This window comes from Gossypium arboreum, chromosome 2, assembly GCF_025698485.1.
Source record: "Gossypium arboreum isolate Shixiya-1 chromosome 2, ASM2569848v2, whole genome shotgun sequence".
Taxonomy (NCBI): domain Eukaryota; kingdom Viridiplantae; phylum Streptophyta; class Magnoliopsida; order Malvales; family Malvaceae; genus Gossypium; species Gossypium arboreum.
The window spans coordinates 105,515,645-105,532,188 of record NC_069071.1 but is presented as its reverse complement, the minus strand read 5'-3'; the positions used below and the strand labels follow the sequence as shown (position 1 = coordinate 105,532,188).

Below are 16,544 nucleotides of genomic sequence, written 5' to 3'. Positions count from 1 at the left end.
ACGCTAGGAGTAAAAATAATTTTAAATAATAAAAAGAATCCTCTAACAAGCAGGTCCCGTAGCTCAGTTGGTTAGAGCGTTGGTCTTATGAGCCGAAGGTCGCGGGTTCGAGCCCCGCCGGGACCATTTATTTTCTTTTTTCACCTTCTTTAATTTTCTTCCCTTTTTCCCCATCACTAGTTTCAATTTCTTTCCTTCTTTTCACTATTCTTTTATTTTTCACCATTTTTAATTTATACATTTTCATCTTCAGTATTTTCTTCATTTTTTATTTTCTTCTTTTCAGTATTTTTTTTTTCTTTCTTTACCATATTTCATTCTTTTTTACTTTCTATTTTAATAATTTTTCTTCTTTTCACTATTTTTATTTTTCCTTTTTCACCATATTCCTATTTTTCTTTTCTTTTTGACCTCCCTTATTTTTGTTCTTTTTTTTCACCTTCCTTATTTTCACCAATCATCAATTTCAATTTTTTTTCTTCTTTTTCACGTTTTTTTTTTACTTTTTTACCTCTTTTAATTTTTTTAACTGTTTTTATTTTTCCCTCTCTTCCTTTTTTTCACATTTTTTAATTTTTTCACTATTTTTAATTTTTACCCTTTTTTTTCCTTTGCTGTGCTTTTTCATTTTTTAACCATTTTAAAATTTCCCCCCTTTTTTCATTATTTTTAATTTTCCCTTTTTCCATTATTTTTAATTTTTCCCCTTTTGCAATATTTTTAATTTCCCCGCTTTTTCACCTTTTTAATATGAAATTTTAAATTAAAATGTTTCTTTGCTGTGCTTCTTTTTTCATTTTTCATTTTTCCCATTTTAATATTTTTCAACTTTTTTTATTGGCAGTGCTTTTTTTAATTTTGTTTTGCTTTTTTTCACTTTGCTGTACTTTTTTTTTTTTTTCCTTTGCTGTGCTCTTCTCATAAGACCTTTCTTACTCTATATTTTTGCTTAGCTGTGCTTTTCCCATAGGGCCATTGTATGGTAGGTGTGTGTAGATTGTCACTGAAAATCGTTTTGAACTTCTCTTCAAATTTGATAACTTCTGTTTCTGCTTTTGAGAGGATAATTTTTGAATGAGTAATAGCACTTAATGGAACAGACTCAGCTTACAACAATTAGCTGCACTACTAACATTTCATTTTCAAACTTCAGAAACGTTGAAGGCATAAACAGAATCAAATGAATGAGTAAAAAAAAGAAGGGTATTCCTTCTACATATTTGAATGTTAAACCTATAGACTGTAGATGAATTTCTCAGCTCACCTTCCGGCCATCTTCGCCTGCACTCTCAAGCTTAATTAACATCTAACATGTCACTGAGACACAAACCTCAACCGCAAAACCCAAACAAAAGAAAAAAAATTCAAAAACACCCATAAAAGGATATGCTACAGGCTTCAGGGTTCAATTTACAAACAGCGAACTCTCATTAATCAGGCATTTACCTGTATCCGGCATTCACGTTCTCACATAACGTTGTATCCAATGCACGCAGTGGAAGTTGTTTGGAAATTATCCAAGGTGAATATTTAAACAATTTGGTAAGATTCTCTTCACATTTCGTCATCCTGTCTCGAAGCTATTATGGATTAGTTGCACCAGTATATCAACCCATGTATCGGGAAGACCAGGTAGGCACCAATGCATGCAGTCCTGGCCCCAAATCGACACAGCATCCTTCTTTCCTAACCAAATTGCCGGATGGGCATCTGCTCTAAACTCACTCAAATGAGTCAGATCAAGTAACTGAATATCTGTGCCTTGCACTGCCTCTTTGATTAGATGATTAAGTGTCCTTGCTTCCTTATTCACTCCATTGTTGCTGGGATCAAACCACAAATCAAGCTGTCTAGGGTTTAGTATCAAACCCAATGTAGATACACCAATACACATTCCAAAAATAGTTTTAAAATTCAAAAAGATGTTTCTTTAGACTGACGGTAGATTCTTTTCCAAACCAAACTAAATTAGGATTGAATTGGCAACATTATGCGACTAAACTAAATGGAGTATTAAACAAGACCAAACTTAAAGTTGCAATTGAAGAACGGATAAAAAATATCGACCGATACCTGGTCTTCTTCAAGGGGTCTGTCAAACAAGCAACTACCATTTTGATTCCAATCGCCACCATAAAAATGTCTTGGTGATTGCAACCGCCAGAACTTGAGAGTGTTCTTAGGAACCTCCTTTTGAATGTGGTGAACCATAATTTCAAGAACAACTTTAAAGCCATTCAATAATCCCAATGGGGGACTTATTGGTCGTCCATGCCGATAAAAGACAAGAGGTGTCTCTTTTGGGAATTTATCATAGCCCCACCTAACCAAAATCAAATAAAACATTATCCCAAAATGTTCTCAAAGAGAAATGGCCCAAGATAATTGCCATGCATGTATATATGAAGGAAAGTGTGTTATTTATAATTTAGCAAAAAGAAAAGAAGATTACCAATGCCCAGTGTTAAAAACAAGAACATGATAAAAGTCAGCAATGCTGCTCCATTCATCTGCCAGAATATCTACATCCACTCGGTATATTCCTTTTAGTTCATCTTCATCAGAAACCACAGATTGTTTCGGATTCCACCTTTTTCATTAAAGCACAAGCATGTGAAACATAAAACTAAGACAGACCAATGAAATAACATAAGATTGTGTATTACCTACAATCACTGATGCTAATAAACAAGCAAATAGTTACAAGTCATAGCACCGAAAAGCAAAAGTTGCAAACATGCAAGTCAGAAGCCAGTCTACTGATCAAAACACCATTTCAAAGAGGTCAGTCGTCCGATAAGAACTGCAATATCAACTCTGACACAACATTCCAATTCAGATCTCTTCAGTTCCAAGGTCATGCTACATCTCTTGCTATTAAAATTTTAACTCAGGACTGAGCTATCCCAACCGAAAACTCATCACACTCATAGCAACTACAATGCAAACTGGTATTTCAAAAGACTTCCAGAGAACTCAAAAAATGTAACATCATTAGGATGGTCTACAATAGTACAAGTGTATAACATCATCAGGATGGGAAAACATAATTCCAAGAAACACTAGTTCAAAAGACCAGAAATAAGATCATTGATAGTTTTTTCTGTTAACAAGAGCAAATTAAAACCAAACAATATAAAGATTTAGAAAAAAATTCATGATCACAATTCACAACATTAGTGAAGACCCTAGAGAAAGTGCCTGCATTTACCAGTTTCCCCTAATAGATTGATACAAATATGGCCTTCTCATTGCTTAACATAGTTTAAGCAACTTCCTTTTTCTTATCTAATTTTGTGTAATTTCAAGCACAACAAGATAACAAATAAGACATAAATTTATAAAATGAAATACTATCAATGAAAGTAAAAAAGATTAAAAAAAAATACTTGTATTTGGCAAGCAAGACAGCCCTATGATAGGCAACCGTGACATTATACTTGGGAAAATAAGCTCCTCTCCAAGCACCCTTTTTCTTCCACTTTTTAGCACCTTCATCAGCCACTCTAAGAATGCACAAAAAAGACACCAAAAAGTTCTCATTCAAAGAATCCCCAACAAACCCAATATTCCTATTCCTCATCAAACCCAAGAACCTCCAGGGATCAACCCTCTCCAATTTGCAATCTTTGGGTACCCATTTCCAGGAATTGATTATCCCCATGTTGTCCCTCTTGTTCTTAAGACAATTCCAGGCGTTTCGATGAAAGGGGCAAGTGCCATCGTAGAAAGGCTTGCCTTTGGTGGAGTCTAAAACCCAATGGCCCTTGAAAAGGTTACAAGGAGGAGAGGATGAAGGAAGGAACTTGTTAGTGGGCAATGAAGAGGAGTCATTATTGGTATAAAGAGGGAGGAAAGTGGAGTAAAGGAAGAGGAAAATGAGGGAAAGAAAGAAGATAGATGGGAAGATTGAAGAATAGAGCTTTGTAGGCATTTTGAAGAATCAACATACAATAGATTTTTCCACTTTGCAATCCAAGTAATGTTCTTCAATTCTGTTCATCTGTCCTGTTTGTGCCTTAGAGGTTGTATTGTCCTTTTGGATCTACAACCATTGAGTCTATACATTTTAGGCTAAATTGAATCAAGGCCACTGAATTATTAGTAAATTTACATTTTGGTCACTCAACTTTAAAAAGTTGTAGAATTGTCATTAAACTATTCAAAAGTTTCCATTTAAGTCATTCGGCTATTAAATCGTTGTTGTATGGCATTCTCTATTTGCACTTCCTACATCAATCAAAAGATCTTCTTCCCCTTCTCTTCTATAGTTCAGTTTTTTTCATAAAAATAACTTTAAACGCCACAAATTTACGAAGAAAAATCCAAACAACTCTCTCCTCCAATCTTTGGCATTGATTGTCAAATTAAATTGGATCTAAGATATGTTCTTCTACTCATGGATGGGTATTGATCCATCATACCAATCATCGAATTATCGTTTGAAGCTCATTAGCAGGATTTTTTTGAAAAAAGTTCAAATAGTTCAATGACTTAGATGAAAATTTTCAAATAATTCAGTGACCAGTTTGTAACTTTTTAAAGTTGAGTAGTTAAAACATAAATTTACTAATAATTAAATGACCTTGAATGTAGTTTACCCTATATTCTATTGATAGCAGTAAAGGGGCTTCAGTAACATAATGAACCTTCCATGGATCAATTTGAGGTCTTGCTTATTATTAGCCCAATTCATTTCATATTGGGTCTTCTTTAACTGGCCTGAGTAACCATTTGTTTATTTAAGATCAGACCAGCTATGGGGATAAAAAATTTGGACTGATAAGGAAACAAAAATCATGGACCACGCCAATTTTGATATATCTTCCCTCCAAATGAAATGTCAGAAAAGCCAACCATAATACATAAGAAAAAAATGAGGTAAACTATACCATTATCATGTAATTTTTTTTTGATAATTTAACTATTCGAAAGTTTTTATTTAAATCACGAAACTATTTAAAATTTTTTTATTTAAGTCATTAGGTTGTTAAGTTTTTTTTAAAAGTTTTTCCAACGAGTTCCAAATGACGATTCAATGATAGGTACTGTAGATCAATACTCATTAACGAGTAGAATAATATACCTTAGATCCACGTCGATCGGGCGGTTAGTGTCGGAAATTAAAGAAAAAAGTTATCTTTATTTTAGTTAATAGATTCATGACGTCCAAAATTGTTTCATGAAAAAAATGGACTGTAGGAAAAAAGAAAAAGAGAGATTTCTATTAATACAGGCAATGTCAATAAAGAAATTCATATAACATCAATTTTAATAGCCCAATAACTTAAATGAAAATTTTGAATAATTTAATAATCAAATTACAATTATTTTAATTAAATAATCAAAAAAAAATTTAATGAATAATGAGATAACTTATATGTGAAGGTTTTTCAATTGTTTTGGGTTCTTATCTCCTTTCTTCTAGTATGGATCTTATTTTATGTTTTAATGGTTTGATAGTGGCTCACTTTGAATCATCACGTGGTAGATGGCCAGGGGCTGAATCACTTCCTATCAAGCCCTTTTGTCTTTTTTTTTAATTGATCGAGTTAAGTTATTGCCAATTAATATAATTTATGTGTTATCCTTAGTTTAGGAATACTTTTTAAAAGTATTTTCGAAAAAAAATATTTTTGGTAGAAATTAAAATTTTTGATTTTTGAAAAATGCATTTTGAGGCTAATTTTTTATTTAGAAGAAATATTTTTTCTCTTAAAAAGTAGCTTGTTTTGAAATACATTTATCCTCAAAACACATTTGAGAAGTATTCTTAAACTAAATCTTAGTTCATGTATCTCATATACTATAATACCCCTACTCGTATTTATTGCCGGAATAGGGTACGAGGCATTACCGGAGTTTACGAATTAATTTTTTTTTTATATTCAATATAGCTCCTTTATAAATATCTAACCTTCCCTGTAATATTAAATCGAGACCAATCCACATCAACCAAATCAATTCAACATATTTTCAAGATAAATTCATGCATATTTATAAGATAACGTCATCACATATCTAAAACCAGGTTTGTTAACCATACTAATGGCTAACTTTACATTCATTTCACGTTAACATTTACTTTGTTAGCTTATAGATGCCATTGATTTCCAAAATAAAGTTTCTTTATATACCGAAATCCTGAGGTTGACAGTGTGATGTGTCTCCGACCAAATCCGACCTTCGAGCTCTTAACACTACAAAACAGGGAAAAAGGAAACGGGGTAAGCACTTTGTGCTTAGTAACCTCATGTAACAAGAATTATACTTACCTAATATTTTCAACACAATATAATAAACATTCATATATCCATTCAATGCATTATTACCCTAACATGCACAAACTCAACATTCAAGTTAGTACAATAATTTCCATGTATCAATAATATATATACCATGATTGATGAGCTCGTCAATACCATGATTTCCATTTCCTTGTTATTTTTCCATATTTATCCCGTTGAATTTATCGGAATTTCGATGGATTTTCAGAGGTACACATTTATTGTACAATTCCGGGTCCATCAATTCATATTCATGTGCGCACATATCCATTTCAGAGAGCACACTTCATGAACCTCAACCTTGCGGCGGGATTACCGGTCGAGCTAAATCCTTGCAATATAAACTCATAGAGTATTGTCGGGATTACCAGTCAAAGCTAAATCCTCGCAACGACAATTACTCTAATGAGCTTGGATCCAATTACTAGTCCAGGCTAAATTCAGACCCTAATTCGGATTACCCGTCTGGCTAAATCCATTTTACACATATTTTTCGGAGGGCTATATTAGGATAGGATCACCCGTCCGGCTAGATCCTTTTACCGTCAATTCCTTTTCAGAGATCCATCGAATTTTCCTTTCATTCAAACGGGATTTCTTCCCTTTTTATCAAATATATCAATGTTTCTTTAATTTTCATACAATGAACATTCAAATCATATTCACATCAATAACATACAATCTCAAGCATTTAAGAATATAATTCAAGTTACATGAACTTACCTTGATACTTGTTTGTAAACAATAAAAATCTACTAATCCCGAACTTTTTCCTTTCCTCAATCTAGCTTCGTATTTGAATCTTCCGGATCTAAATAAATAAATTTAATTATCAATTTAATACATTTCATGTTCATATGCAACATTCTCTATAATTCAACTATTATTTATATTTCATTCAAAGCTGTCTACTTGAGTCATAGTCACTAAATTATTTATAACTTGAGCTACGAAAATCCAAATTAAGATCCGTTAATTTTTCCTGAAACTAGACTCATATATATTTTTACCATAAAATTTTCAGAATTTTTGATTTATCCAATAAGTACAGTTTATTCTTTAAAGTCACCCCAGTTCTGCTGTTGACAGTTCTGACCCTTCTTCACTAAAAATTAATTATCTCTTCATACAGAATTCAAATAATGTTCTTGTTTGTTTCTCTTAAAAATAGACTCATTAAGGATTCTAGAAATATAAATTTAAGCCCACAATTGTTTTTCTTAAATTTTTTATGATTTTTCAAAGTCAGAACAGGGGAACTCGAATTCATTCTGACCTTGTCGCACAAAATTCATTATATCTCAAAATTTACAAATCCATTACTTACACTATTTCTTCTATGAGAAACTAGACTTAATAAGCTTTAATTCCATATTTTTTTCATCTTCTAATTCGGTTTCTACAATTTATGGTGATGTTTCAAAGTTAGTATACTGCTGCTGTCCAAACTGTTTTTGTGCAAGCTGTTTATTACCATTTTTCCCCTAAGCTTTTAATAAATGATAATTTCGTCCCTACTCAATTAGCCTCTCAATTGAGCTGATTTTTCTCAATTAACATTTTATTCTATCACCTTAAACTAGTTTACAACCTTTAGGAATCAGAATTTCAGCAATAGACTTAATTCCAAGCATTTTCACAATTAGGTCCTAAAAATCAATTTCTATTGAAATTACCTAATAAAATCATCTCATAAACAAATTAAAGCTTTAATTTAATTCTATTTCATTATAAACTTACAGCGCTCAACCATGGTAACTTTCAATTTCATCCATGAAATCAAAAACTAATGAATTTAATAGTAGGACCTAGTTGTAAAAGTCTTAGAAACACAAAAATTACAAGAAAAAGGCAAGGATTAACTCACTTGGTGAAAAAATTATGAAATACCAGCTTAGAGAACCCTCCTATGGTGTTTTTAGCTGCTGGAATTGAAGAGAAATGAAGAGAAATCTAGATATTTCCTATTTAGTCCTAGCTTTATTTAGTTAATTTTGCAATATTCCAATTTTACCCTTAATTTATCAATTTTTCTGCTGATTTCATACCCTTGCCATCCAGCCCAAATAACTTTTGGGTCTAATTTCCTTTTAAATCCTTTCTCATTAGACTCTTAAGCTATTTAATCACTCTAGCAACTTTTACACATATTACAATTTAGTCCTTTTCATTTAATTGACTACCCAAACATTAAAATTTCCTAACGAAATTTTAATACCACACTAATAACATTTTATAAATATTTTTACTTTTTTTTTTATAATCTAATTCATTTTTCAGAAACGGTGACCCGAAAATACACTTTTCTAGCACACTTTACTTCTTAACAATATACCATTTTAATTCATTCTAACATCAATCATCATCCATTTGAACTTCACTCATTTCATGAACCTTTTGGTTCATGTTTTCAATCTCATATCTCAATTTCAATTCTCAATTCAATTTCTCATTTCATTCCAATAGTTCAATCAATCAAATTCACTCAATTTATCTTTTCACTTATTTACCCCTATTAACAAACTCGGACTTTGACGGATACAGATTCCAACCCAAACACACCAAGACGGCACATTGTGCCTAAAACGGTACACGATGACTGATCAGATATCGACACATAAAGTGCCTAAAACGACACACGAGGTGCCCGATACGACACATGAGGTGCCCGAAATACGACACATAAAGTGCCTAATCGGTAAAAGCCGGCAAATCCCGTACACTTTCAGATCCTATGGCATGCCAATTATATCCGACTTAGCCCGACTAGTTAATAAGGTATTTCATTCACTTTCTCAATTTAATAATTCTTTCATCAATATCTCATTCAGATAATTACATATATTTACCCATTTTCACAATTCATACAATTTCATTCAATTCAACAATATATTTCAATTATTCACATTAATTCATAATTCAATACAATTCAATTCATTTTCAATATCAAATATTCAAATATCACAATCTCATATATTCATACTAATTTCCTCATATTTCCAATCAATATATTTTTCAATATAACATTCATTCAATATTCAAATTTCTACATAAATCATATATATTATATAATTCAATCAATATAAATTCAATCAAAATAATTTCAATCAATATAAATTCAATAAAAGCAGATATTCATAAATCAATTCAATATAAATTTATCACACACTAAACAATTCATTTCAATTATAAAGACACAATACAAATAATTCCCATCTTAATTATTTATCATAATATTTATCCAAAATTCAATTATCATAATTGCATAATATCTCATTCACACACACATATATATATATTTATAATATATAATTCAATTTAATTCAATCAATATAAATTCATCACATACCAAATTAATCCATTTCCATTATAAACACAATAATTCTCACTTCAACATTTATTAAATGCATTGAATAAAAAAATATAACAATTAATAACTAGGTTCGGATTATAGAAATACAAACCGTATTTTCTCGAGCTAACTCCCTTTGTCTTTGCCATTTTTTCCTTGCTTAGCCGAGGTTTCCCGAGACAACATTAGCTACGGGAATTAAAACAATTCATATTCGTTAATTCACTACTAATTTATATCTAATTAATACAATTTTTATTCAATTTCTACTTTAATTTCAATTTAATCTTAACTAGATTTACTTACTTTTTCTATCTCAATTCATACTTCATTTCTATTCAAATTTTGTCCAAACTCATACTTAACTATTAAATTTCCAGCATATTTTCATAATTTTGAATTTATTTCCATTTAATCCCTAAAACTCAAAACTTATAGCTTAGTTTACGATTCAATCCTTTATTAAATCTCTGTTTGCTTTACGAGCTATGAATACCCGGTTATCATTGACTAATGAAGGTTCAATCCTAGCAGAATTAAGAGCTAAACTGATATTTTTACAGCAAATATGTGAAGCTCAGAAGAATGATGATAAGTTACAAGTTAAACGGGCACAGTATAAGTCAGGTAATGATTCTGAATTTCAGATTGGTTTTGATGGTTGTTTATTATTCAGAGGTAGGGTGTGTGTACCTCAGAATTCAGAGCTCATATAGAAGATTCTACGCGAGGCTCACAGCGGTATTATGTCTATACATTCGGGGAGTAATAAAATGTATAATGATTTGAAAAAGATGTACTGGTGGTCGGGAATGAAACCTGATGTCTCTGAGTTTGTATCAAGGTGTTTAATATGTCAGCAAGTTAAAGCTAAACATCAGGTACCTTCGGGGTTACTTGACCAATTACTATACCGATCGAAATGGGAAAGAATAACTATGGATTTTGTATCGGGTTACCTTTGTCTCCGAGGAAAAAGATGCTATTTGGGTGATTGTTGATGATTAACAAAGTCACTTACTTTATTCCAAAGACGTATGGATTATTCTTTAGATAAACTAGCTGAATCTGTACATATCTCGAGATTGTCGGGCTACATGGAGTGCTGTCTCCATTATATCGATAGAGATCCCGATTTACGTCTCGCTTCGGGACAAATTGCAAGAAGCCTTGGTACTCGGTTGTATTTCAAGATTGCATTTCATCCTCGACAGATGGTCAATCGGCGTGTAATTCAAGTATTGGAAGATATGCTCGATGTTGTATACTAGAGTTTGAAGGTAATTGGGAGAGGTATCTACCTTTGATTGAATTTGCTTACAATAACAGTTATCAGTCTAGTGTTAAAATGGCTCCGTATGAAGCTTTGTATGATAGAAAATGTAGAACACCATTATATTGGACAAAGCTTAGTGAAAGGAAGATACATGGGGTTGATTTGATCTAGGAAACAGAAGAAAAAGTAAAGGTTATTCGGGATAGTCTAAAAGCAGCTTCCTATCGTCAAAAATCATATGCCGACCTTAAACGAAAAGAGATTGAATTTCAAATCAGTGATAAGGTATTCCTGAAAGTGTCTCCTTGGAAGAAAGTCCTCCGATTCGGTCGAAAGGGTAAACTGAGTCCAAGATTTATCGGGCCTTATGAAATCATAGAAAGAATTAGACCGGTCGCTTATCGATTGGCATTACCAACTGAACTTGATAGAATCCATAATGTTTTTCATGTATCTATGTTACGACGATATCGATCAGATCCTTTCATATGTTATTTCTCCGACAGAAGTACAAATTCAACCGGATATGACTTACAGTGAAGAACCGGTCAAGATATTGGCACGGGAGACAAAAGAGCTTAGAAATAAAAAGATAAATTTGGTGAAAGTATTGTGACAAAAGCACGGGATTGAGGAAGCGACATGGGAACCGGAGGAGGCAATGAGGAAACAATACCCAAACCTCTTTACTGGTAAGATTTTCGAGGACGAAAATCCTTAAAGGGGGGAGAGTTGTAATGGCCTAAATTCAAGATTATCGGAACAATAGTTTTGTAACCATAGATTCGATTTAAAGAGAAATTTATTTCAATATTTTTGCTTGAAAATTGATATGATAGGAAAATCGTATGAAAATATTGATAGAAAAATTTTACCAATTTAGTGATTAGATAGAAAAAGAAATTATTGAAGAAATTGGGTAAAAACAAGGTATCGAGACCTCTATCTCGTAAAACCGAGTCGAAAATAATTTTATAAATATTTTAGTGACTGTTACTCAAGAAGACAGTTTTGACATGAGCATAAGAAAGTAAATGAAATTGTGTGTAATTATTCTGTAAACTCCGGTAATGCTCCATAACTCTCTTCCGGGACAGTTTGGGGTTAGGGGGTGTTACATATACGATAGTATCAATCCTCTACATGATTTTCAATTGAGTTTTGTTGCATATATCATCGTAATTTCATTCTTTATTCCTTAATTTATATGCCGTTAAAATTATCTATGACCCTAATTTTTATTTTTTACTTTTTGACTACCTTATTCATTAATAGTCTCTTTATCAATTTATAACTGACTTTCACCAATATTCTCGTTGTTAATATTAATAACACAAATAATCACACTATGATGATACAATTTAACCCCATCTCTTGGCTCTCATAAAATTAACAAGGAATGTTAATTTCTCGTAATGGAAAGTGTAATTTTCGATGCTAATGCATTGTCAGACGATCTCTATATTTACTCTGTACAAGCCCAATTTTGGGACCCAACTCAAACCTACCCAAAACCCATTACAACCCAAGCCCAATAGGCCCAAAATAATATGGTCCAAACCTTTAGAGCAAAACAACAAGAATTTCAAACACTAGGTGCGCCGCACCTAGGGTCTTCTGACTCCAACCACTACCTCAGTGCTAGTGGCACTACCACCACCGTTTGTCTGCCATACGAAGAAAAAAAAATGGTAAAAATGTAGATGATAAGCATGTAAATGGCTATAAAAAAAGCAAGATCAAAAACCTTTGTAAGCAGGAGACACTTTGATGAAATAATAAGCAATATTAGACAAAAAAATTGAAGAATCACAGCAAAAATAGAGCAATCAGAGACTGAACCAAAGGTTTATCTCTATTTTCCTTCGTTTTTTTTTTCTTTTTTGAATCCATTCGTGCATATCATTTTCACCCTATTTTAAAGCAGTACATATACTAAATACAAACATATAGAAAACACACAAAAAAAAAAGGAAAAATTTACTCTCTCGGCCATTGCAGGTAATACCTGTCTGCTTTAAGCCGCGATCGGACCGACGTCCTCCCCGGCCGGAAATCGCCCGCACCTCCCTCTCCTCTTTCCTCTTTTTTTTTCCTCACTGGTCTCAAATGAATTTTTTAAAAAAAAATTAGCTTTTATAGGGGACCAAAACGCACCGTTTTGGTCCCCCCTGTTTAATGATAAAACGACGTCGTTTGGACGCGGGTCGGGTCGACCCGACCCATACCAGGACAGGATCCGCGTGTTTTTGAGCGGAAGGGCTATTTGCGCAATTGGCCCTTCCGTATTTTTATATTTCGCAATCAAGTTATTCGGTATTTATAAATTGACCCCGAAACCCATTACACTTTTCGATTTAGTCCCCCTTCCAACGGTGTCGTTTCAAGTGTGTGGATAAATTACTTATTGGACCCCCCATAGTTTAACGCGCGCTCTAATAAGTCCCTTCTCCTTTCATTTCTTTCAAAATTCGCCCCAAAGATTTGGTTTTAATCCGATCTCATCCCTTTTTCATCTTTTTTTACCTTAAATTTCATATTATTTTTGCTGTTTAATTCAATTTTAAATATTAATTGTTATATATATATAATATTGTTATCATTGTTGTTTTATTATATTTAACTATATATATATATTTTTCGTTTCGTTTCTACTATCATATACATATATTATATATTCTTTAATATTAATATTAGTTCACATATTTCATTACGTATATATATATATATATATATAGGTATTTTTGTGTATATGGTATTATTTTCATGTATTCATTATTTATACCCGCTTTTAAAAAAAATAATTATATTAAGTATATATTTGTAAATATCGTGCTATTCATATATTTCTGTTATTTCATACAAATATCTTTACATTATTCGTCATATATCTCTTTCATTTTTATGTATATGTTTTAGATATCATAACATTTATATTTTTTTTGCATTATGTCACGTATGCATTTTTATCTTTACTATTGTGATTATTAGTATATGTTTTAGTATTTATGAATATATCTTTAATACCGTAAGTATATATTTATTATCAATAGATGTTTTCAACATTATTATTACGTATATTATGTGAACATCTTAATATTATATTATATATGTATTTATATATATTACGTATACATATACCCCTTTTAATATTATATTTTTTACACATATATGTATATATTATATTTTATCGTTGCAGTTATGTATTTTTACTATCTCGTGTATATACTTCAAACGCTATATATATAATATATTTCTAACACTATGTATATATATATATATATATATATATTTTACATATATACACTTAAATACTATATTATACACATATTAATACCACATTATATATACTTTTTATATCTACTTCTACCTCTCATCATACCTACTATTAATATCAATATATGTTTATTTATATCTTCAATATATATATATACGCGTCTATATTATTATTATTAGTTTTTGATCTTAGTGTCTTGTTAATACATTTGTGTCATATATACATACTTTTAATATATTTGTATATTATACTTCATATTATGCCCATGTAAATTAATATTATATCATGTATATCATTTTGTTACGGTTTTTTATATATTGTAAATATCATATTATGTTCTATCATGTATATTACGTATGTCATGTATATGTTCAATATATTATGTGTATATTTTGTTTGTATTACACACATGTTATGTATATACATTCGATATTATCATATATTTATCTTCCCATATATTTATGTAATGTTTTTATTATTATCATTATTTTTGCATTTTTAATATAATTACTATTATATCTTTCATTGTTATCACTATTGCATTATTACTTTTATTATTATAACCCTTTTATATGTAATTACCTATACGCGATAGTTTTTATACTAACTAATTTAAAATATATATATATCGTATTTTAGCGTATTTGTATCACTTATATATATCGTTATTCTCATTATTATCGTTTCGTCACCTATTTATTTATACCTTTGTAAATTCTTTCAAACCTTAAATCATTCATTGTGTCATCATAATTATTATTACTAACATATACATACTATATAATTTTATTACGTATACATTTTTATGTACTACGATACGTATCCTTTAATATTATACTATTATTATTATGTATGTATATATATTTCTTTTATATATTTCTTATTACTTCTATTATTATGTATGTACCTAAATACATATATGTATATACTTTTTATCATTATCATCATTACCATTGTCATTTTATTTTACCATTTTTACATTCGTTTATTTATTTATTCGCTTGTGTGTTCGGTTATTTCATTTTCCTCACGTATGTGTTTACATTTACATATTTCTAAGCTTCACTATTGTTTCATCTTTTATAATTGTTTTTTGACGCTATTACATCTATCATTATGTCATTATACATATTAATACCATAGCATTTATGTTTTAATATAAATCACGTTTTTACTCAATATATTAAAATAATTCTTTCATAAAAGCGATTTCCGGTATTAGGTAATTTGAGATAATTATGCTCTAACTTACTGGGTTTCGATTTTTCTCATTTAACCTAAATAACGGAATACTCTTTCAAATCACTATACGAGTCTTGAAAAATGCTTATTCTCGAAGATGCGAAGTGTCGTGCCCTAACTTACCGGGTATGATATTTTGTTACCTCGAAATAAGATTTTTGCAAGTAAAGGCAATATTCGGTGTTTGAGAATTCGGGAAAACGTACCCTAACTTACTGGGTTTCGATTTTTCTCGTTTACTCTAAATAAGCGAATACCCTTCTAACAAATTAAAATACATAAATTTTACATAAAAGGCAAGCTCGCTCTCGAAAATTCAAGATGTCGTGTCCTAACTCATTGGATGTAACATTTCATATTTTGAGACGAGAAGATCTTTAACACTTGAACTTTTTTTTTATATAAAAAGGGGATCGTATTTCAATATCTTTCAAGTTTTCAATCTTTGACACTAACACACTAATTGATCAACTAGGTACCAATTGTTGGGCGAATCGAGGGTGCTAATCCTTCCTCGTACGTAACCGACTCCCGAACTCATTGTCTGATTTTCGTAGACCAAAATTATTGTTTAAATAAATCAAGTTATTTATTGAAAACAACCACTTTAACGAGGTGACCCGATCACACCTAGTCAAAAGGATCGGTGGCGACTCCCGTTTTTTGTGTTCATTTTCAAAATCCAAATCGATTCCCGTTTTCCACAAAAAAATGGTTACGACATACTCTATCCCAAAAAAGAAAAAAAAAGAAGGAAGAAAGGTAGAAGTTTGTGATGGTGAATGATGCTAGTGAGATAGAAATTCAGCAGAAGAGTTGACTTATGACACTGGTGTCCTAGTGCATAACGTACCCTGTTAGTAACATATACCACTAAAATCTTACTCATTTCTTCCCACAAATGATTAAAGTAACATCAAATGCCATTGTGTTTCGATGGTGGCCTGTGTCTGGTCATCAAACATCCAACAAGGCTGTTGTTGTTGATTGACATCATAGCAAATTTACTCTCTTTGCAATAGCAATAACTTCTAGAAATTATTTTGACTAATTGTCAACAAAGGTGAAACATGTCTACCAGGGGCACCTAACATCTTCCAAATATTCATT

At 31.1% G+C, this 16,544-nt stretch overlaps 1 protein-coding gene and 1 non-coding gene across 2 annotated transcripts; one reads left to right on the top strand and one right to left on the bottom strand.

Moving 5' to 3' along the window:
- Positions 1–52: 52 nt before the first annotated feature.
- TRNAI-UAU (transfer RNA isoleucine (anticodon UAU)) lies at positions 53–126 on the top strand. The gene has a single exon. It is a non-coding gene; the product is annotated as a tRNA-Ile (tRNA).
- Positions 127–1,107: 981 nt separating this feature from the next.
- Positions 1,108–3,934, bottom strand: LOC108463092 (protein trichome birefringence-like 12). Its single transcript, XM_017763039.2, has 4 exons — positions 3,390–3,934; positions 2,453–2,590; positions 2,074–2,323; positions 1,108–1,846 (listed from the first exon to the last, which is right to left on the bottom strand). The coding sequence occupies exons 1-4, from the start codon at positions 3,932–3,934 to the stop codon at positions 1,565–1,567; spliced, it is 1,215 nt and encodes a 404-aa protein (XP_017618528.1). The 3' UTR covers positions 1,108–1,564.
- Between the last annotated feature and the right edge of the window lie 12,610 nt (positions 3,935–16,544).

Bases quoted from the DNA above. Each gene is read 5' to 3' on its own strand.
- LOC108463092 (XM_017763039.2), bottom strand. From the start codon at position 3,934: ATGCCTACAAAGCTCTATTCTTCAATCTTCCCATCTATCTTCTTTCTT. The intron at 2,591-3,389 runs GTATTTTTTTTT...TTAATGAAAAAG, and splicing joins GTCTTGCTTGCCAAATACAA to GTGGAATCCGAAACAATCTG. The intron at 2,324-2,452 runs GTAATCTTCTTT...GATTTTGGTTAG, and splicing joins GTTTTTAACACTGGGCATTG to GTGGGGCTATGATAAATTCC.